The sequence below is a fragment of the Megascapheus bottae genome, chromosome 10, assembly GCF_031878675.1.
Source record: "Megascapheus bottae isolate mThoBot1 chromosome 10, mThoBot2.hap1, whole genome shotgun sequence".
NCBI classification, from domain to species: Eukaryota; Metazoa; Chordata; class Mammalia; order Rodentia; family Geomyidae; genus Megascapheus; species Megascapheus bottae.
Window position 1 is genome coordinate 5,558,010 of NC_143518.1, and position 21,882 is coordinate 5,579,891.

The following is a 21,882-nucleotide window of genomic DNA, read 5'->3' on the forward strand; positions in this document are numbered from 1 at the left end:
AGTGGGTGGGGGGAGGGGGAGGGTTTCGCTATTAAAATGCATTAGTTGTGTTTTTTAAGATAGCGTAACATGCTTAAATTTCTTATGTGACATTAACAAATAAAAAGATGTTTTAATATGATTTTTACTGTGTGTGTGTGTTCTGGATTTGAACTCAAGGTCTGGGCATTGCCCTTGAGATTTTGTGCTCAAGGCTACTGCTCTACCACTTGAGCCCGAGCTCCACGTCTGCCTTTTTTGGTAGTTGATTGGAGATAAGTCTCATGGGCTTTCCCACCTGGGCTGGCTTTGAACATTTGACCTGATTTAAGCTTCCTTAGTAGATAGGATGATAGGCGTTGAGCCACTGGTGCTGACTTACTGTCTTTTTTTTTTTTTTTTTGGCTGGTCTTTGGGCTTGTACTCAGAGCCTGGCTCTGTCCCTGAGCGTCTTTATGTGCTCAAAGATAGCGCTCTATCACAGCTCCATTTCTGGCCTTTTCTGATTTTTTTTTCAGATTTCAGCCTTCTGAGTAGCTAGGATTAGAGGCATGAGCCGCTTGCCCCTAGATTTGTTTGTTTGCTTTAACAGAACTCTTTTAAAAACAGGTTATGAGAGAAGGAGAATGTTTTCGGCTTGCTAGACATCTGTGGCTCACACCTGTTATCCTAGATACTCAGGAAGCTGATATTTGAGGATTGTGGTTCAAAAACCAGCCCAGGCAGGCAAGTCTATGGTATTCTCCAGTTAACCAACAAAAAGCCAGAACTGCCAGCCTTGAGCACAGAAAGCTCAGGGACAGTGCCCAGGCTGAGCTCAAGCCCCAATTCTGGCATATAGAAATACATACACAAGCACACACACTAATGTTGACCCAACCATGTCAGATGCTTTATTATACTTTAATTTCCCCGGCTGCTGTGTCACACTTGAGGTCCTCCAGTCTCAGCCTCTCTAATGCTGGCTTGGTGGCATATGTCTGATGTCCAGCTAATTAGATTCTTTCACCTGTCAGCAACGGGGCTGTCCAAATTGGAAGAAAATTAGATTGAGGTTGGGAGGAAAAATAAAGATACTTTTTTTTAGAGTCTTTTGCTGTTTAGGGATGGGGGCGGAGTCAGGGTGGGGAGATAATCAACTAAAAAAAAATCAGAGGAATAACTGCATGGCAGAAAATACAGGTGTTGTGGGGTAAGTGTGGAGTGGGGGTTTTCCAGCCACAGTACGGTCATCTTGCTGGCTCAGGATTTCCCAGCATACCCTGGGACACAGGTGATCTTCCAGGTGATGGAGAGACCACTAGCTGTCACTTGGAAATAACTCAAAATCCCAGATTACTGTGTTCCACAGATTTATTGCATGCTCTGGTGCTCTTGTGCGCACAAGATAAATGCAGGTCCGCAGTCCTATCTGGTGAAGCAGATAAAACTAACATCTCCACACACACGATGAGAATAGTAGCCACATGTGTTGTGAAATGTTTTGCAACAGCTGGGGTTCTTTTCATCGAGTATATTCCAGGTGCCTTATTATAAGATTATAAAAATCACCATTTTGATTTGGGAGTAGGAAAAGCTGGCAGTTGTAATGCAGTAGAGTTATATCTCATCTGGTGATATGTAGAATAAAAATTTAGGGCCTAGGAGTTCGGCATAGTGGTAAAGTGCTTGCCTAGCGTGCACGAAGACCTGGATTTGATTCCAGTTTCATGTCCCACATACACAGAAAAAGTGGAAGTGGTGTTGTGGCTCAAGTGGTAGAGCTCGAGCCTTGAAAAAGCCCAAGTATAGTGCTCAGGCCCTGAGTTCAAGCTCAGGACTGCACCCTTCCTCCCAACCTAAAAATATCCAGGACTCCATGAAGTAATCGGTGCTCTAGGACAAGTCTGTTTACATGAACTTGATGTTTTCTGGAACTGAGCCATATCTACATTGCTTTGTGGGGATCACGGAGGAGCCGTTGGAGAACTTGATTGAAATCGTGTTTCCCTCAGAATTATTTTGAAACAAGCACAAGTGCCTTTTCTCCTTGGTTTTCCTTCCACATTCAGGTTTTGCCCCTGGTTTAGATGAGGAGTTACTTTCATTCTTTGCTTCTTCACTAAGATCTCCACTAAGAACTTTCTCAGTATGTTTTTGTTGTTTTTGCTCTACCATTTGAACCATGGCTCCGCCTTCAGCTTTCTTTTACTAATGGTTAATTGGCAATAAGAGCCTCGTGATTTTCCTACCCAGGCCAGCTTGAAACTTTGATTCTCAGATCTCAGTCTGCTGAGTAGCTGGGTATGAGCCACCAACGAGAGTGTTATTTTGCTGAAAATACCTTGTTCTCAGTTCCTGCCTTAGGCATTTCTTTAGAGACTTACATCAAATCTGACCTCTTTCATATACGTTAGATTTCTCTCTGTTATCTTAACCTTGTATTTATTTCAACTAATCCTGTCTTTAGCCTAACCCTTTCTTTATCTAGACTGTTCTGTTTCTAATTTCATTTACTTCTCATTTCTGAAGTTGGCTGTGGCTCTTTTTCAGATTTTCCTGTGCTTTTTTTTTTTTTTAAAGAAAAGTTCCTATTATTTTTAAAAACCAATTTATGGTGGTATGCTATTTTAATCCAGCCAGAGGCATTGTTAAGGCCAGCCCTGAGAAAAGTAGTGGCAGAACCCTGTCTCAGAACACAAATGAAAGGCTTAAGTGGTAGGTTGCTTGCTTGGCATGTGCACTGGCACACATGCACGCGCGTGCGCACACGCGCATACACACACACACACACACACACACAGCCATGTCCAGTCTTCAACATCATGAAGCAGAACCCTTCAATCACTGATTTTATAGTCCTAATATTTGTGTTCATGGGTGATTCCTCTTTGGGCTCTTAGGATTGTGAGCACATCTTTGGCAAGGGTTGTCTGGAGAGAGATTTACACCAGGGGCTTTGGTGGTCTACTCTAGAGTGGGTGTAGTGTCCCCTTCACCATCTTGGTGATGGTGGTGTATTGTTTCCTTGGCTGATGGTATAAGCCTTAAGTATTCTGATTTTCTCGTAAGTGCCAGGCTACCTCAAACCCAGACACTTGGCTTTTGCTCTGGGTTGGAGGCCATATGTGGCGATAGAGGGTTGTGAGAACTCTGGGCTCTTGGGTTTTATCACACTCAGTTCTAGATCTGTCCTCCCTTCCTCGGTCCCAAAGCCATGTTCCTATCCTATCACAGCTTCTGGTGTGAGAGTTCAGTTTTGTTGTTTTTTTTCTTGGGGCTTGAACAAAGGCTCCCGGGAGTTGTCTCAGGTTATTTGCACTCAGCCTTCAGAGCCACAGTCCCACTTCTCTCCTTTTGACCATTAATTGAAAATAAGAGTGTCACTTTGTTTCTGGGGCTGGCTTTGAACCACGATGTTCAGATTTCAGCCTTGCGAGTAGTTAGGATTACAGGCGTGAGCCACTGGCACCTGGCCAGATTTCACATTTTGAGGTTTTTGTGGTGTCTGGAAATTTCTAGGTGTTTCATGTGTGGCTCTATAGTAAAACAAAAGTTATTCTATTAGCATAGTAGAATGAAGGAGATTGTGTGTGTGTGTGTGTGTGTGTGTGTGTGTGTGTTACCCTAAGTCATTTTTCTCTTATTTTCTGTGGCTTCTGCTTGCCTATTCACATCTACCATTATAGAGAAATTTATTTGAAGGCCCTTTTCTTTTTCCCTGACCGAAATACATTTTAAAATGAGAGAGGTTAAAAAAAAAACCAAAAACACCTAGTTTATTCCTTCTGGTTCATTGGCTTGACTTGAAGTAGCAGGATGAGTGAATTTCAAGAAGGGTACGGGATGTGTTGCTAGAGGCCCAACTTTTGAGTCTGAGAGGCCCTGATATCTATGCTTCCATTGCCCAAACCCCACTTTCTGAAGTTAAAATGCCTCCTCTCTAAAACAAACATGCCTTTAGATAGGCTTTAGAATTCAGTTTCTTTCTGTATGCCTTCCTTAAAGGGACAGTCAGAGCTAAATTGATGATAATGAGGGAAATGTTTAGGACAAGTATAAGAAAAATACACAGAGGCGTATTCGAAGTGGTTGAGAAGAGGAATGTGTGGGTCATGTGTTGAGCTGGAATATTAGTGAGTGGAGAACGGCTGGAAAGAAGCACGGCTGCTTGGCTGCTTGTTTAGCGGCTCACCACGAGGGGGAGATAGAGTCGCAGCCATTTGCCTCACTTTCTGCCTCTAGAATGCTTTTTCCTTCATAGCACCGCAAATTTGTTCTCTGCTGACTTTCTCCAGAGACAAAGCACACCTCTCGATTTACGGAGACAGCCCATTCCGTAGCCTAATTACTTGATAACAATAAAACACATATTCACCCAGATTTATTGTGTGACAGCTTCCTCCAGCAACCTGAGTTGGAATTATTGGTTTACATGGCAGCCAAGTCTACTCGTAGAGATGCTCTCCATTTCCGTTTTTCTTTTTAAACACATTACTGCATTACTCTGCCTGAGCGGCAGCCTCATACCTCATGGATTCTGTTTTGTTTACTGTGCTTGACATCTTTGATTTCAAGTAAATCCTCACCCACTTTTATTGAAGCTGCCATCGTTGTGTCTGACCTCTGTCTTTCTCCATGGTCTGCCCTGGGCAGATGGTGTGTGCACCTGTGCCAGGCCAAAGATCTCTTGATAGGCTTCTATTGGCCTCACTTCTTTTGGCCCGTCTGAATGGGCATTCTCTTCTATCTATTCAAATACACACGCACATCATATTCCTTGGCCTTCTTACAGTCTTAAGTCCCCTGACAAGTTTGGCCACAGTGATAGCCCAGTGTCCAGCAGGAACTCACCGGGAGGCCCAGATGTCTCATTGGGTGGTGACTGGGAACGGGCTTTCCAGCGTCACGGCTGAGCATGGCCTTCTGGCTGACTGCTCATTATCAGCTTTCCCAAGCTGAGAGTGCCAGCTCCCCCTTTTCTTCCTTTCCCCGCAGTCTCCGCAATTGAGTCAAGGAGCCTCTGAGCCGTGGCTGCCTTGTAAAGAACATTACTTTTTGACTTAGACCTTGGCATTCATTCCTTGTCTTTGAGAGGCTGGGGTCAGGCCTTGCCTTCTCTGGCTGCCAACTTCCTGCTCCTTTGTTCTGCTGGGGCCAAGCTTTTCCCAGCGGTCTCATCAGACTGTTGCTCTTTTTTAAGTTTGAGTCCTGTTAAAGAGAGAAATTATTAGGAAATTTGAACCTTGGGGAAAAAAAGGATACAAGAGCTGAAAAACAGTCATTCTTCATAAAAGAAGTATTGGCTGGACTCCACCCCCCCTGGAGAAGCTGCCAGGGCCCACAAAGGAGGGAAGTGGCCATGAGTACAGTCCTGGCAGGAAGAAGGTTTTGGGTGAGGGCTCTGTGTGACTCAAGGTGACCTAATACCATAAATTCCGAAGGAAGATGGAAGCAGGGCCTTGAGTCCTTTGATACAGCTGGGGGAAGCTGAGAACTCAACCAAGAATGAACAGGAGTGGGTTCTGGAAATAGAGCATTGCTCTGATGGAAGTACACACACACACACACACACACACACACACACCAGTTCCCAAGTCTTACACGGAACCCTTATTCTCACAAAGGAAAAATGCAACCATTCATTGTTCACAGTCCAGCTTGCAACATCCAATCTGCTATACGTTAGCTCTCTACACCCCATGAGCGGAGTGCTGGTGGTGTTCATTTGCAGTTGAGAGAAGGGCAGGGCACCACCCATTTAGCAGCCTTGCACTGCAGAATTTCGTTTCGCCAGGCACTGCCCAGCAAGGATGGGAGCATCAAGATGAGAGCAGATCCTTAGCTTGTGGAGCTCTGGCTTCTCACAGTTCCAAGCATGAGGGGCCGCTCTGCCTTTTCCACTGTCCCCAGCATTCATCAGAAAATAATCTTGCCAGTTCACGGATGCAAACAGGGCAGGTTTTGGTGGGAACAATTCCAAACTTTCAGATAATCCCCAAATCCTCATTTGAAATCTGTTGTCGCTAATTTCATCAGACGACTGGCAAACTAACAAGCAAACAATAGCTACGAGAGTCACACAGCAGAGATGTGTGAACTTATCAGCCCGGCAGATGGACCTGGAAATCTGGGAACCGGTTGTGTTTTCCACAGCCTAAGTTTTTCAACATTCATTCATTTTCTGCCATGCAGAAAACAATCCAATGGACACATGTAATCACAACTTGGGTAACTGACCCTAGCCAACCTGGCTGGGTCTCAAGGTAAACAGTTCCTGACACTGGGAGGTAGTTGCTATACGATAAGCTCAGTAGAGGCGTTGGGGTGCCAGCTGGAAGTTGCAAGCCGTTCAGGCCTCAGTGGTGGTTCTAAGTGTGTATCTGGGTTTGTGCAAGAATATCCCAGTTGCCTTTGTGGGCGGAGGGGGTGGAGGGGAAAGGCCATGAATAACAGGAATTATTGGAACTGGTGAGTCAGCTCTGATTAAAAAGGAGGTAAAAATTTTAAATCAAAATTGACCAGTCTTTAAAGCATTCCATAGCCATGCATTATGTACAAAATCTGTACTTTTCCAGGCAGAGCCAACCCCCACAAACTGGATTCAAATAGAATAAGTAGCAGCTTTACCTTTGAACCAGCTCTAAATGGAAACTCACTGTTAGAATAGCAGCTAATGGCACGAAGTTGCTATTGCCTGAAAAAACAACAGCATTATGTGTCTCAAGTTCCCTATGTAAAGTCAGACTGAAAATCCTCTTATAAAGAGCTGACGGGAGAAATCAGATTGCTAGCTCTTGTAAACATATCATACCAATACAATAGGTTGCATGTAAATAGGAATGTGTATGTGTGTGCTGTTACTGGGGCTTGAACTCAGGCCTTGCCTGGCGTTTTTGCTCACAGTTGATACTGTACCATTTGAGCTACAGCACCTCTTCAACTTTTTGCTAGCCCATTGGAGCTAAGAGTCTCAGGGACTGTTCTGTCTGGACTGACTTCACACCTCAATACTCAGATCTCAGCCACCTTTGTAGCTAGGATTATAGGCACGAACCACTGGTGCCCTTTGTAAATAGGAATTTAAGGCTGATTAATTTCAACAGTAGTCAGGGGAGCTACCTTGGGAAGTGGGCTAAGCCTCGTTCATTGCTGCTGGTTTAAAGAAGCAAAGATGCACTTTTGAGTTGGTTCTAGAACATTTCTCCTTTTCTCCTTGAATTAGTCGATTTGAGAGGCTCAACAAGGCAAGACACTGAGACTACTGGATGCACCACATTTTAGTCATTTCCTCAATAAGGAACGAAAGGATTTCATAATCATTCAGTGCCTTGTTGTATTCAAGGCTGCATGGAAATGGCCCTTGGGAGGGATTTGTCCAGCTTGCTGCTCAGGTTTCAAAGCCAGGATTCGGGTGGCCACTCCTTGTCCTTCAGTCCCCAGGCCTGTTTCCCTGGGATGTCATGGCAGTGACAAGTGACTAAACTGCTGGGGTCAAGATTGGTCTGGAAAGCTTCATGGAAGTGGAGCCTGCTCATGTCTGCCAGCTTTGTGGCGTTCAGAACTCTTGGGAAATTGATTCTTCCTGCTCTAGCTGGAAGGTTTTAGGCTAGAACATGGAAGCTGCCCAAAGGTAGGTAATTTTTGCTGGGTGTTGGTGGCTCACACCTGTATAAGTCTAGGAGGCTGAGATTGGAGGACAGAGGTTCAAAACCAGTCTGGGCAGGAAAATCTGTGAGCCTTTTATCTCCAACTAACCATTACTACCAAAGGGGAGAAAAAAATAAAGCTGGAAGTAAGGTGTGGTTCAAGTGGTAAATCACCCACCTTGAGCAGAAAAAACTAAGAGATAGTGCTTAGACCCTGAGTTCAAGCCCCAATACTGACAAAAAAAAAAAAAAAGGATGATCATGTCTGTGATTCACAAAGACAGGGCCTTCCTTACCTCAACAGGAAAATGACCATACTTAACCTAACATCCAAGACGAAAGAGGAAAGCTGTAGTGGTTGTAGAGTAGAGGCTTGGCTTGGCTTGCTGTTGTGCTTTGGCGAGTCCCTGAGAGACTGGCTTTCTTTCCCACTTAGATGCTTTGGAAAGCCCTTTTGGAGTTTGTCATTTTCCAGTCTTCACTCTCCTGAGCTTCAATCACGTTCTAGTGTTGTGAGTTCACTTCTGTGGCTATCGACTTTGGTCATGTGTTTATCTTTATCATTCAGTGTTCCTGTTGGGTTCTTCTGAGTTTCTGGCAGAAGGAGCCATTCTGTACCACTGTCAGTACTTGGGACGGGTCAGTTATACTGATACGTTTACCCCTGTTGGTTCAGGCTGAAGGTGACTGTCTCCAGACCTGTTCCATGTGTGCAGGCTCAAGTGAGAGATGGAGAGTGTCTGGCAGTCACTTCTAGGCTTTCCAGTGAGATGAACACTAAGAAAAATCTAGCTTGGACCATTTGACCATTCTCCTCTTCCCAAGCACTCCAGGCCAAGGCTAGAGTTCTACCACTTAAGCTACAGTGCTACTGCCAGTTGTTTGGGCAGTTAATTGGAGATAAGAGTCTCATGAATTATCCTTCCTATCTGGCTTCCAACCCAGATTCACAGATCTCAGCCTCTTGAGTAGCTAGGATTAGAGTAGCTGGGATTACAGGCATGAGCCACAAACCCAGCTGAGAGCTGGAGTTGAGTTCAGATTTTCACTTGACAGTGGAATCTCTCAGCTGGGACAGGCTTGAACTGTCTCCCGGCACAGCTCTGCAATGACCACATCTGACCCACGAGGGCCTTTCTTGGTACCTCTCATTATTCCCAGGCTGCCAAGGAGAAATGATTGTCTTGGGCAACTGTTTCTCCAAATGTGTAATGGAAGTTGGGAAACACTGAATTATGAAATAAAGAAGGCAACTGCTTTTGTCATCCATGGTACCTGACAGCTCCTTTACGGGCTACCACGAGTCCCTGTGCTTATTTCATCCATAAACCCTGTAGGGAATGCTAGTGGGGGTAAAAAGGCTTTGGATGGATATAATTGGGAGCAAGTGTGGGCTCATAGGTTCTGTCTCAGAAGAGAGGAACTCCTGGGATTCCACAAGGTTGCTGCAGAGAATGGCTCCATGAGCTCTAAGAAGAGAGGAGAAGGTAGGTGCTTCATACCTGTCATTCTCAGTGCTCAGGAAGCTGAGCTCTGAGGATTATAGTTTGAAGCCACCCAAAGTGGAGATCCAGAAGACTCTTCATCTCCAGTTAACCATGGGAAAAGCCAGAAGTGGAGCTGTGGCTCTACTAATGGAATACCATACCAACTTTGAGCAAGAAAGCTAAGGGACAATGCCCAGACCTGCAGTTTAAGCCCTAACGTGAGTATGTGTGTGTTAAAGAACACAGTGTCTGTGTGTGTTGAAGAGCACAGATTACCTGTTCAGTGACTTGTACCACAGTAGATGGTTCCTATCTTGGCCTATGCTCCCTCTGAGGGCTCCAAAGAGCTATCAGGAGGTTGACACACCAATCCTTTCCGCTGCCATCCCTAACTCTTCTCTGGCATGACCGTGGCTGGCTTACTCCAGCAGCCCCCAGCATGCCCCACGTGAGCACATGGGGTGGTTGCGGGGAGGAGGAAGTGGTTTCTGAGGACCTCACATTGAGGCTAACCCATACAGCACATAGGGCTGGCCTGTGCGCTTCTCTGATGTTGTGGGTGTGTCACAGAGGGTCTCAATTTGCATGTGTGTTGGGGGTTGAAGGATCATTTTTCTGTCAGAATATCCTGTTCATAAGTCTTTCCCTAGGAGAGAAGCTCTATTCTCTGTCCTCTGTCTAGATGGTTTTATTTGCTTGGGCCCCAGATGGCTTAGATTCACAAAGCTTTCTCTTTATCCCACGGATGGCAGAGGATGGCTCTGTGCTGAGGCCCACGTGGCACCCCCTTCTCACATCACCCCTCATCCAGGTGCCAGGCTGAGATGAGCACTCGGCTGCTGGCATCAAGCATGAGCCTGGTTATGGGTTTTGGTTTGTAACCAGATGCAGAGAGCTGTGGTCTGGGTTCGGGAGGCTTTGCTTTGTCTCAGCACCTCTCCTACTTCAGTATGAGACCTGTAACACGCTCGTGTGGATCACCCGTGCACGGAGCCCAGTGCACTCTTTCCAGAGTGTGCTGTGGAGACATGCAGGGGGCTTCCCTCAGAAGATGCTCCTGCCTTGTGTCTGGAGAGGGTGGGATAGCTCATCTTACACCCTCTAATCTCAGCAGGACATGCTGGGGGGGGGAGGTGTTGTTGCTGTTTTTGTTTATTTGTTTTGCTGGTACCAGGATTGGAACTCAGGGTCTCGAAGTGTGGCTTGAAGGCTCATGGATGGCCCTCTACGGATGGCGCTCTACTTCTTGAATCACACCTTCAGGCTGCTTTTTGGTTGGTTAGTTGCAGTTCGAGTCTTATAGATTTTCTGTCCTAGCTGGCTTCGAACTGAGATCCTGTAGCTCTTAGCCTCATGAATAGCTTGGACTACAGATGTGAGTGTGGTTCTAGTTTTTCGTTGTTGTTTTGTTTTGTTTTTGCCAATCTTGGGGCTTGTACTCAGGGCCTGAGCACTGCCCTTGTGCTTTTTCTTCAAGGCTAGCACTCTACCACTTGAACTTTTCTATGTATGTGCTACCAAGGAATTGAACCCGGGTCTTCATGCATGCCAGGCAAGCACTCTACCACTAGGCCAATCTCCCAGCCCCAGGTTTTGGTTTTTAACCAGATGCTCTGAGGACTTGTTGGCCTGTCTGTCCATGATCAAAATGCATGACTGGTCTTGGCCAGATACCTGACACTATGATGTCCATGTGCCTTCTCTCAATAATTACCATGAGTGGAGTTTAATGTTGCCTGAACCTCAGTCATGGCCAATGTCAAAAACCAACCCTGGTGCAAACAATATCTAGATGAAATGACCAAGCTTGAGCTTCAGCCCATTCAATCCACCCTTGGTTTCATGTTTTTATAGGAAACTTCTTTGCCTCATTATCCTAGCTACAGACCCCCTCCCCGCCTTCTCAGCTCTGTGGAGTGAAGATGGGGTCGGGGGATGGAACTCAAGGCCTGATGTATGCTAGGCAGGTGGCCTGCCATTGAGCTCCATCCACGATGCCAGTGAGTTCTTCTGGAGAGACCTTATATCTGGCAGCTATGTCGTTTTTATTTGTTTAGTGATGTCATAATGGCAAAGTTGTAACTATATAAAGTAGACCCACTACCCACCTAGCCTCAGCCATTATCTGCACGTGCCCAACCTTGCCTCACCTATTCTGCTGCCCCACTCCTGCTATCACCAAATTGTCTTGAAAGGGAATCTCAAATAGTTCATCACCCCATTACTAGCATTTATGATGCAGTTTTACTCTCTTCACAGCATGCTACCTACAATATACATGGGCCACATGTCAACCTTTTTCTTCCCAGCTTAAAAGAGGTATACTTGATAAAAATAATATATATGTATTTGAGATGTAAAATATATATGTCTATGAGTACATATAGACACACATATGCATTGTGAAATGATTCAATCAAGCTAATTAACACATCCGCTGACATACCCATTGTGAGAAAACGTTTAAGATCTACTTTCAGCAGTTCTCAAGTCCACAGTACATCACACGAACTAGTCTCAGAGCTGTCCATGTGTCCCCAGAAATTCTTCCCATGTAACCCAAACTTTGTACTCTTTGATATATGTCTTCCTATCACTACCTATAGCCTCAAAAATCATTCACAATGCACCTCATAGAGACAAACACCTTTGTTTTTGGAGAGGCTGGGGTTGGAACTCAGGACCTCATTCATATGAATAAGGATCTAATAAGAGTACAGGCTCATGCCTGTAATCCTAGCTACTTAGGGGGCTGAGATCTGAAGATCAAAGTTCAAAGTTAGTCTGGGCACAAAAAGACCTGAGACTCTTATCTCCAATTAGGTTCTAGAAAACAGCAAGTGAGGCTTGGCTCAAGGGTAGGGCAGAAGACTTGAGCTGAAGAGCACAGGGACAGCACCTAGACCAAGCTCAAGTCCCATGACCCTCAGCCCCCACTCCAAAAAAAGAGTACAACCCCAACTGAGATAAGAACTTGAAAAATAATAGGCATCATTCTCTTACACCTAAATAAGATAGCATTCTCTTGCTATTTTCAAATAGCCTATTCAAACTTCCCTGGCAGTTTCATGCTGGGAATACAGCCCTGATCTCTCCTCTTTCAGGAAGTGTGGTGCCAGAGGAGCTGGCTATGGTGGCTCAAGACGGTCATCCTCGTGCTTGGGAGGCCAGCCTGGGCATAAAAGTTTTCCAGGGTCTCTCTCACTCCATCATGACTGGGCACAGTGTGGCATGAGCCTGTCATCTTCATGTATCCTGGGAATCAGAGTAGCAAGGTCACAGCAGAGGCCATAAAACAATCTGGAAAATAGCCAATATTAAAAGGTGCTAGGGCTGTGTGTGGCTCAAGTGTGTAACTCTATGTCTTGAAAGCTCAAGGTCCTCAGATCAATCCCTAGTACCACACATACACACACACACACACACACACACACACACACACACACACACACAGAGTTATAGAAATATTTAATACTATTATCAGATAAAAGAAAACATCAAAAATGACAAAATGAATATTAGATTTTGGTAGGAGGAACAATATATTAAGAAGATAGAATGAGGACCGGGGAGTTTGGCCTAGTGGTAGAGTGCTTGCCTAGCATGCACAAAGACTTGGGTTCGATTCCTCAGTACCACATACATAGAAAAAAGCCAGAAGTGGTGCTGAGGCTCAAGTGGTAGATCTCTAGCCTTGAGAAAGTCCAAGGACAGTGCTCAGACCCTGAGCTCAAGCCCAGGACTGGCAAAATAAATAAATAAATAAGATACAATGATAAAGATAAATTTCTCAATATAGTTCTAAATGTGTACAGCAGTTACTCAAAGGACAAAAAAGAAACAAACAAGTATAATCAGAAATAAACAACCAAAATCAGAACAATTTAAATTTCCCAGACATGAAAAAGCAAGGCAGGAAAGTGTGAACTATAGAATGAATTGTACCTTTGTATAGTCACACTCTTTGCATAGATATGTAACAGAGAGGCATGTATAATAGCAACAACTGACCACTTACGAAGCCACAAACTGTCATAATTTTAAACACTATCATAGAGATCACACGTTGACTATAATGTCATATAATCATAACTGAAACACCAAACCAAAGGGTAATGATTTCTAATCCTACTGACTCCATATATTGGACAAATACTAAAAGCTTCCTATATCAGGGTTCTCAGGTTAAAAAAGAAAAAAAGAGAAATTTCAAAGTGCTTAGAGTTAAATTTAAACAATAAAAAAATTTAAAGAATTGTGGTAGATAAAATAGTACTTAGAAAAAAATTCTACAGCTGTAAACAATTGGTTCTAAAATAAAAAAGACCCCAAGTAAGTGTGAATTGAAATAAGCTCACTGCCACTAGCTTCTGCCTGTAATACTATCTACTCAATAGATTGTGATTCAAAGGATCTGGCAAAAATTCCATGAGACTGTCTCCAATTAACCAGAGAGGGGGCAAAAAGGAATCATGGCTTAAATGGTGCACAGTCAATTCAAGAAGCTGAGTTCAAATGGTGGTACTGGTGAAAAACAAAATCAATGTAAAAGAAAAGAAGAAATTATGAAGATAAGGCCAAAATAAATGAACTAGAGAATGGTGAGATAAAGTTCTAAAGTTGGGGGCCAGTGGCTCATGCTGTAATCCGAGCTATTCAGGAGGCTGAGGTCTGAGGATTGAAGATTGAAGTTAGCTCAAGCAAGAAAGTCTGGAAGACTTATCTCTAAGTAGCCACTAAGAAGAAGTAGAAGAGTAGCTCGAGCAATAAAACTCCAGCCCTGAGGAAAGAAGCTAAGGAATGATACCCATTCCCTGAGTTCAAGCCCCAATACACACACACACACACACACACACACACACACACACACACACACACACTCCCAGCTAAGTAAATGGTGACATGCTCTGATCATTATATGATCATCATAGATTCTTTATATCTGATATCCACAAATACACATTTGCTAGGGGGAAATAGATGGACCTAGAATAAATCATGTTAAGTGAAGTAAGCCAAACACAGAAAGACAAATGGCACGTTTTCTCTTATATGCAAAAATGAGATCTAAAATACAGCAGGATAAGATAAATTTATATAATTTATCCTGTATGTATCCTGTGTGGACTCTAGGCATTCACACACAGTAGAACCAAAGGAGGCTACTTTTAGGAGAGGAACACAATGGCACAATGCCTATGTGCTTCTGATTATATAAAATAATATTTATCAAAATGCACTCCAGCAAATGGCAACAAGAGGTTTTTCCTTTGTTGTTAAAAATGCTAAAAATGCAAAAAAAATCTCTGTTTGGGCCTATTTATTTCTGTGATGGGAAAACTATGACCTCAGTAGGTGAACTATGTGTTCCAAAAAGGAGAGTGTCTCAAAATAAAGCAGGCCTTCTAAATCACCTCCTCCTGTTGCCTTTATGCATAGAAATGGAGCCTCCAAAAATCCCTAGATATATGATTTCCGTGACTGACAATTGCCTCATTGCTAGGAATGCAGACAACGGATGGATTGTGTTTGTTTTTCTCTGTAGTTTAAATCCAGACCTAGCAAATTCATTATCAGCAATGAAGTCTCAATTACTCATAAGCATTTGTGGGAAATGCTAGGGAAAACAAAAATCTACACATAATTCATCATGTCAGTATTTTCAATGTTCAGAATGGTCTCATGCAGTCTCTCCCTCTCCCACCATCCAGTGCTCAATAAACATCTGTTGATTGTTTAAAATTAGCCCCTTTTCAAAAAATATTTAAAGCCATTTATGATTCTTCAGATGGATAATCAAAATTGTTCATTGAGAGTCAGGCTATGCCAAAAACAACCCAGATGGTGACCACAGTGAATGGAAAGGGGACAAGAACACTGCTCTGTCCTTCCTGGAGTACTGGGAGCTAAGCTTCTCAAGTCTTACCAGGACAGTGTGAGGTAGACAGTATCCCCATTTTACAGAGGCTCAGCTGCTTGTCCTACAATGAGCAGCTGGGACGGTGCAGGGTCAAGATTTGAACTCAGGCTGTCTGACCACAGCTGCTTCTGTTTTTCACTCAATTGCATTGAGCAACAGGCAAAATCCCCCAGAACAACCAGAAGAGCGAAGGCGAAGGTTGAACGCCCTCACGCTCACTCCTGGTCACTAAGGCTCTCTCGATGGGCCACTGGCAAGCCAGCAGATCTGCTACAGCCAGCACCAAGGCCCATTCTGGTCTCCACCTTCTCCTCCTCCCTTGTCTGGACTCTTATGCCGTCAGGCAGCCCACAGTCCCATAAATGGGCCATAAATGGGAGACTTCCTGCAAGCTGTGGAGGTGATCTCTAGGCAGCTTCAAGAACATTCTGGGCTGAGGTTGGATTTCATTTGCCAGCTCTATTTCTTCATTCCCCTGTGTGGGCAGCTGGGGACGTTGTGTAGCTGTGGAGAAAGAAGGCTGGTGGCTGGGATCATAGGGCAGGGGTGGTAGCACAGGCACAGATTCACCTTCCTCTTTTTTTTTTCTTCCATTCCTGGGGCTTGAACTCAGGGCCTGAGCACTATCGTTAGGCTTTCTTAAGGCAAGAGCTCTATCACTTCTGGCTTTTTCTACATATGTGATACCAAGGAATGGAACCCCGGTCTTTGTGCATGATAGGCAAGCACTCTACCTCTAGGCCATGCTCCCAGCCTCTCACCTTCCTCTTTTCCTTTGACTCCCATGCCAATAACTACCTGTCCCCAAAGACAGAACTGTGGCTATGGCCCAGCCAGAAAATGGGAGACAAAATAACTGTCAAAGGATTGCTTTTTCATTAATTGGGAAGTGGCCCAGCAGCCTATGGGTTAATTTCCCTTTTTGGCTTCACTGTGTGTCTGGTTACTCATTACTGAAATCATTCCCAAGAAAAATGGAATCCAATCAAAGCAACAAATATCTAGAAACAAGAACCTTGTAAGAAAATCTATGGAAGAGGTCCGAGCCCCAGGATGCTTTAGCTGCCCATGAGCTCGCGCCACCACTTGAGCCACACTTCAATTCTTTTGCTTTCTAGTTTCTCAGATAGAATCTGGTGCTTATGCTCGGCTGGCCTCCGGTCTCAAGCTTCCTACCTCCACTTCCTGAATAGCTGAGATTAAAGATGTGCACTATTACACCATGCTCTTTTTTTTTTTTTTCTTTTGTGGGTCATGGGGCTTGGATTTGGCCTGGGTGCTGTCCCTGAGCTCTTCAGCTCAAGGCTAGCACCGTACCCCTGGAGATACAGCCTCACTTCCCATTTTCTAGTGATTAATTGGGGATAAGAGTCTCACAGACTTTAGTGCCTGGGCTGGTTTTGAACCTTGATCCTCAGGTCTCAGCCTCCTGAGTAGCTAGGATTACAAGCATGAGCCACCGTGTCCGGCCCCCTCTTCATGCTCTTGTTTCACTTTTCCATTCAAGTCTGGCACTCTACCACTTCTACCACTTAAGCCACACTTCTGCTTCCTGCATTGTTGTTGGTTAATTGGAGAAAGTTACTTGGATTTGTCTGTCTGGGTTGGCTTCTGAACGTCTGCCCTCATATCTCAACCTCCTGAGTGGCTGAGATTTCAAGCCTGTGCTGTCTGCCACATTCAACTTCCTTATTCATGACCTTTGAAAAAGAAAGAGCCCAGGTTAGCAAGGCAGGCCATGTGACTGGCATTTCGGTGCCAGTTGGGAATCCCTGCCCTCCATACCTCTCACCTCCTGGGTGTAGCTTTCACAGTGCCAGGTATGGAGCCAGGTGCAGAGTCTAGAGTCGGCTTTTGACTGTCCTATGCTCTCCTGTCTGGACACCCCTGTGCTATGTTACTGTTCCTTACACTGCCCTATCCTGGATAACCTTGGGATCTAGAGCAGATGGCATCACCTCCAAAAGTTTCACGGATCTCAGGTGGACCCCAGTGCTAACTGACACTAGTGCGTTCCACATTCTGGTAGCTTCAGTGCTAGTTGTGGCTGTGGGGAGGGACGTCTTGTCACCCACTCCACCGGGGTGAGGTACAAATCTTAATTGAAGAGGCCTGATGTACACAGTGCTAATGTGCTGTCCATCTCAGCCCAGGAGCTCCAGAGAACTGCTTGGGACTTGCCTGGGGTGTGTGTGTGTGTGTGTGTGTGTGTGTGTGTGTGTGTGTGTGCGTGTGTGTGTGTGTGTTTGCATGTGTGTGTGCATAGGTGATGGTATTTGGGTTTAACTCAGAGCCTTCTGCTTGCCAGGCAGGTGTTTTACCATCTCAACCATGCTTCTTGTCCTTTTTCCTTTTTCCATCAGTTTCTCATCTATGTCCTGGCAAGCTGGGCTCACAGCAGCTGGGAATGACAGATGTACATCACTATTCTTAGGTATTTCATTGGTTGAGATGAATGAAGTCTTGACAACTTTTTGGCACTGATGGGCTTCGGACTCTAATCCTCCTGTTTTCAAAATCTAGAGCAGACAGGAGCCTCCTTTTCTGGCCTTTCACCTACTTTTAATGTTTTAAAAATTAAACTGAAACAAAAGCCATATAATGAATGATTGTTGTCCTTAATGTACTATGTTATCCCTCATCTCCTTTGCTGTCCCTTGTGTTATCTCATATTGGTATAGTATCTCACTTTGTTATCTGATATATTGAATTTATTTGTATTTGGTTATTTGAAATTTGATAGGGAAGGGGGGAAAACCAAGATGGGGGTGGGGGGGGAGGGTGATGGGTACCAAGACATGTGAAAGGGTATCAATGTATGTGAATTAATGCACCTTCTATCTGGCAAATATCATGTAACCGTTTTATTAATTACAATAAAATTATAAATTAAAAAAAATAAAAATTAATCTTTCCTTTTTTTTTGTCAGTCCTGGGGCTTGAACTTAGGGCCTGGGAACTGTTCCTGAGCCTCTCTGTGCTCAAAGCTAGTGCTCTACCACTTGAGCTACAGTACCATTTCTGGCTTTTTCAGTGTATGAGGTATGGAGGAATCAAACCCAGGCTTCATGCATGCTAGGTAAGCACTCTACCACGAGGCCATGCTGCCATATTTCACCTATTTTTTTTTTTTAATAGTATCATTGTATCTCAGCTCACGACCAAGGTTGGAGGAATTTTCTGCACCCAGATTCAGTGGAGATAGATGCTGAAAATGTTTTGTTTCCTCAATTTGTGGAAGAGGTGCAGGGTCTTCTCATAAAGGTCCTGCCATTCTGTTGAGAGGTGTTACCTGACACAGCTCAGGGGCCTAGGCTGGGTGGAGTCATTTATCAAGAATATGACTTCAATTCATAAGCTAGCAAGCTGGGCTCTTGGCTCTGGTTATAGAAAGTGTGAAGCTGCATACAGCTAGTGGCGTGGAGCATTTTCAGAAGGTCAATTAAGAAATGTTAATGGTGGTGTGGTTAATGACAGCCCAGAGGGACAGGGAGGGGGGCAGATGCCTATTACTGGAATTGAAGTGTCTGAGGGAAGAGTGGTGGGAGGAAATCTATTATCACAAGCCATAAAGCCCATGGGAGCTGTGCAGCCCCGTGCAGCTGTTTCCCTTTGTGGCCACGCTGTGAATGGACGGCTGGGCTGACTCCAGACCACCTGCATCCGCTCCACGCATCTGCAGATGAGATGCTAGGTCCTCCTGGAGCCGACCCATCTTCTGTCCTTTGCTCACTCTCCATGTGGCGATCCGGAGCTGTAGGGATCACATGCTACCAATCTGAATTTCCAGCTTCCAGAGCTGAGCCTGCCCTATCTCCACCACATGGGGACAACAGCGGGGCAGCCAAGTTCCTGTTGGTGTTCCCTGCCTGGCTTCAAGAGCCCACGTCAGGCATCACGGCTGCCACGGCTGCCAGGAGGCTCCCAACTCTGACAGACTTGGCTAAAGGTAGAAAAAAGGCCCTGTGGTGATTTCAGACAAAGGGGTCTGACACTAAGCATGGCTATCAGAACAGGGTTTTGTATTGCCTTGTTTTGTTTTGTGTTGGTACTGGAGCCTGAACTCAGAACCTTGTGCTCATACTTGGCTTTTTTATACTGAAGGCTAGCACTCTACCACTTGAGCCACACCTCCAGGGTGACATTTTGCTGGCTAATTGGAGGTGGAGTTTCACACTTTTTTTGCCTGGGTTGGCTTCGAACCTTGATCATCAGATCTCAGTCTTCTATGAGTAGCTATGTTTACAGATATGAGTTTTATTTAATTATGTTTTAGCTACAACCCACTTGTCAAACCAGAAATTTAACAAAGCAATGGGGATGCTAATTGATATGCAAAACCAGTCTAGGGTTCCTAGAAAAGTCTAATGATTCTCCAGTTCATTAGAAATGCAGAATCAAGACAGGCATGAGATGGGTGTGAATACCACCAGCCTTTTTTTTTTTCTTTTAAAACCCTACATTGGGAAACTTCACAGGTTTTATGATTAAGAAAAGAAAATACTGCAATCAGTAAGGTTTGTCTTTCACACACTGGATATTTATTATTAGAAAATAGCTTCTATCAGCTGTCAGTACCAAACAAATTTCAAGGAGTTTGCTTCTCAACATATTGTTTTTCTTTCCTTAATGATTTTTAAATAAACAGCTCACAGGCGCACGGAAAGCTGCCACACCCCCTTTCCCTTTAAAAACTGAATAACTGTATGAAGTTTCATATAAAACATCCTCCCAATATGTCTTGTTCTGTAGTCATTTTGATCTCTTCTTGAGTAAGGGACATGAAAAAGACCACTCAGGCTATCAAATAACCCAAAAGAAGCCACAGTAGAAACGAGAAACAGAAAACTCACCCAAATAAAACCCCATCCAAACCAAGAAACCAGTTTTTACATTGGTTTTTTGATTTTGATTATCTTCTAAGTTTAATATATATATAGTTATATATATTTGAAATAGTAATAAAAAAAGGAAGAATTTAATTGCATCTTTTGAGCGAGACAACCTTTCTTATAGGTTAAAGAGGTGTTCAGAAAATTCCATACAGTATCTGCTAAATAAACACGTTTGGCAGCTTAGCAAATATCATAACAGTGCAGCATCCATGATTTGAAGTCAAAAGCATTTGCTTTCTTCGGACAGACGAGGTTGTTGCTTGGGCAATGTGTTAACATGGCTCCGGTGTTCTTAGACCCTTAGGTTAAGGACGAGCTTCAGGGTGGCTCAGTGCATGGCCCCAATGCAGACTCTTCCAATCTCCAACCAATGAATCAACCCGGCAGTCACACCAAACGTCAAACAATGGTCTCCTTTGAGTTCCTCTTGACTGAGTGGAGGCCCAGCAAGGACTGTTGGTTGGAGGGTATGTTGACAGACTTTGGAATGAGGAGAATCACCCTCTGATTGGTCCGACGCCATTCATTATAGAGTCGACAGTGGTACCTAAATGACACCTGGGGGAGGGAAAGGTAAGAGAAGGTATGTAGGTAGAAGGTAGGTAAAGGTTTAACCAATCCAAGAAATAAGTGCATCATTTTGAACAGCACCATGGCCCAGATGCTGGAAAGCTGCTCCAGCACCAGGCAAGGGAGGCCCAGGTCAAACACGGCAGGGTGAGCCTGCTGGCTTCCTCTGCTCCTCCACATACCGAGAATACTGAGCTTACATTGAATTTCGTGCTGGTGGGGCTCTGGCTTCAGTGGTAGAGCACCAGTTAAGCAAGCGTGAGGTCCTGAGTTCGAACCCAAGCACAAAATCAGTTGTGAAGAAGCATTGCTGGGACAGGGCAGAGGAGATCCATGGGCAGTTCTTGTCCAGCTGTATGACCTGGACAAATGGCTGGCCTGCTCTCCAAGTTCCTCTCAGTAAATGAGACAGATGCTAGGGCTTTGTGTACTTCTCGCAGGCCACCTGCTGCACTACACCATGAGGCATGTCTTTGTGCTGTGTGGAACGAATGTGGTAGCTCCACGTGTGGCACCTGTACAGCACTGTACTTGTTTTTCTCTCTTTAAGCCCTGGAAGCTTCTCAGGAGCAGGGTCGATGCTCCTTGTGTTTATCTTTGTACACCCGTCACCTGGCTCAGCATCAGGCACTAATCGAGCTGCTTTCTTACTGTGTGAATGAATGAAAAAAACTAAAGAACAGGGCGCAAGTGGCTCATACCTATAATTTTAGCTACTGAGGAAGCTGAAATCTGAGTTGAGGGCTGAAGCCAGCCCAGAGAAACAAATCTGGGAGACTTTTATCTCCAATTAACTGCAAAAGCTGTAAGTAGAGGGTGTGGTTCAAGTGGTAGAGCAGCAGCCATGAACGACAAAACTGAACAAGAGCTCGAGGCCCTGAGTTCAGGGCCCCATAAGTCATATGGTTTTCTCATTGCATCACTGTGTCAGACACTTGAAGGCTGGTATAAACGGATGGCTTGCCCAGAAATTTCAGTGTCCAGTTTGGAAGATGAATTGTAAAGGACGGGGGTAGGGCTCACATCTGGAATCCTAGCTACTCAGGATGCTGAGACCTGGAGGATCATTGTCCAAGACGAGCCTAGGTAGAAAAGTCTATTAGACTCTACCTCCAGAATAATGAGCAAATAGCTGGGCTGGAGCCATGGTTTCAGTGACAGAATACCAGCTGAGCGATTGTGAGGCCCTGGATTTGAATCCTAGTACAACCCCTCCTCAAAAAAAAAAAAAAAGAGAAATATGTGTGACTGTTTCTAATTGGAGTGCATCTATCTGGTCAGTGCTAGGAAGTAAGAATGTGAGCTCAAGGTGACAACCCTGCTCTGGGCTGTTTAATTGTCTTGGGGAAGGTGGGTTGTCTAGACTCGAGGAAGAAATCATGGGCTGGCCCCATGTGTTGAAC

At 44.6% G+C, this 21,882-nt stretch overlaps 1 protein-coding gene across 3 annotated transcripts in view; it reads right to left on the minus strand.

Moving 5' to 3' along the window:
• Positions 1-4,671: 4,671 nt before the first annotated feature.
• The window catches only part of Marchf3 (membrane associated ring-CH-type finger 3), a 186,960-nt gene continuing 169,749 nt past the window's right edge, over positions 4,672-21,882 (minus strand). For 2 of the 3 annotated variants that reach the window (XM_090339690.1, XM_090339688.1), the window contains one exon: positions 19,544-20,467. In XM_090339690.1, coding sequence (XP_090195816.1) covers positions 20,309-20,467 — 159 coding nt within the window. In that variant the 3' untranslated portion in view covers positions 19,544-20,308. Of the gene's footprint in view, positions 5,170-19,543; positions 20,468-21,882 lie in introns of those variants that run through there. The other variant, XM_090339689.1, reaches the window with a different exon arrangement.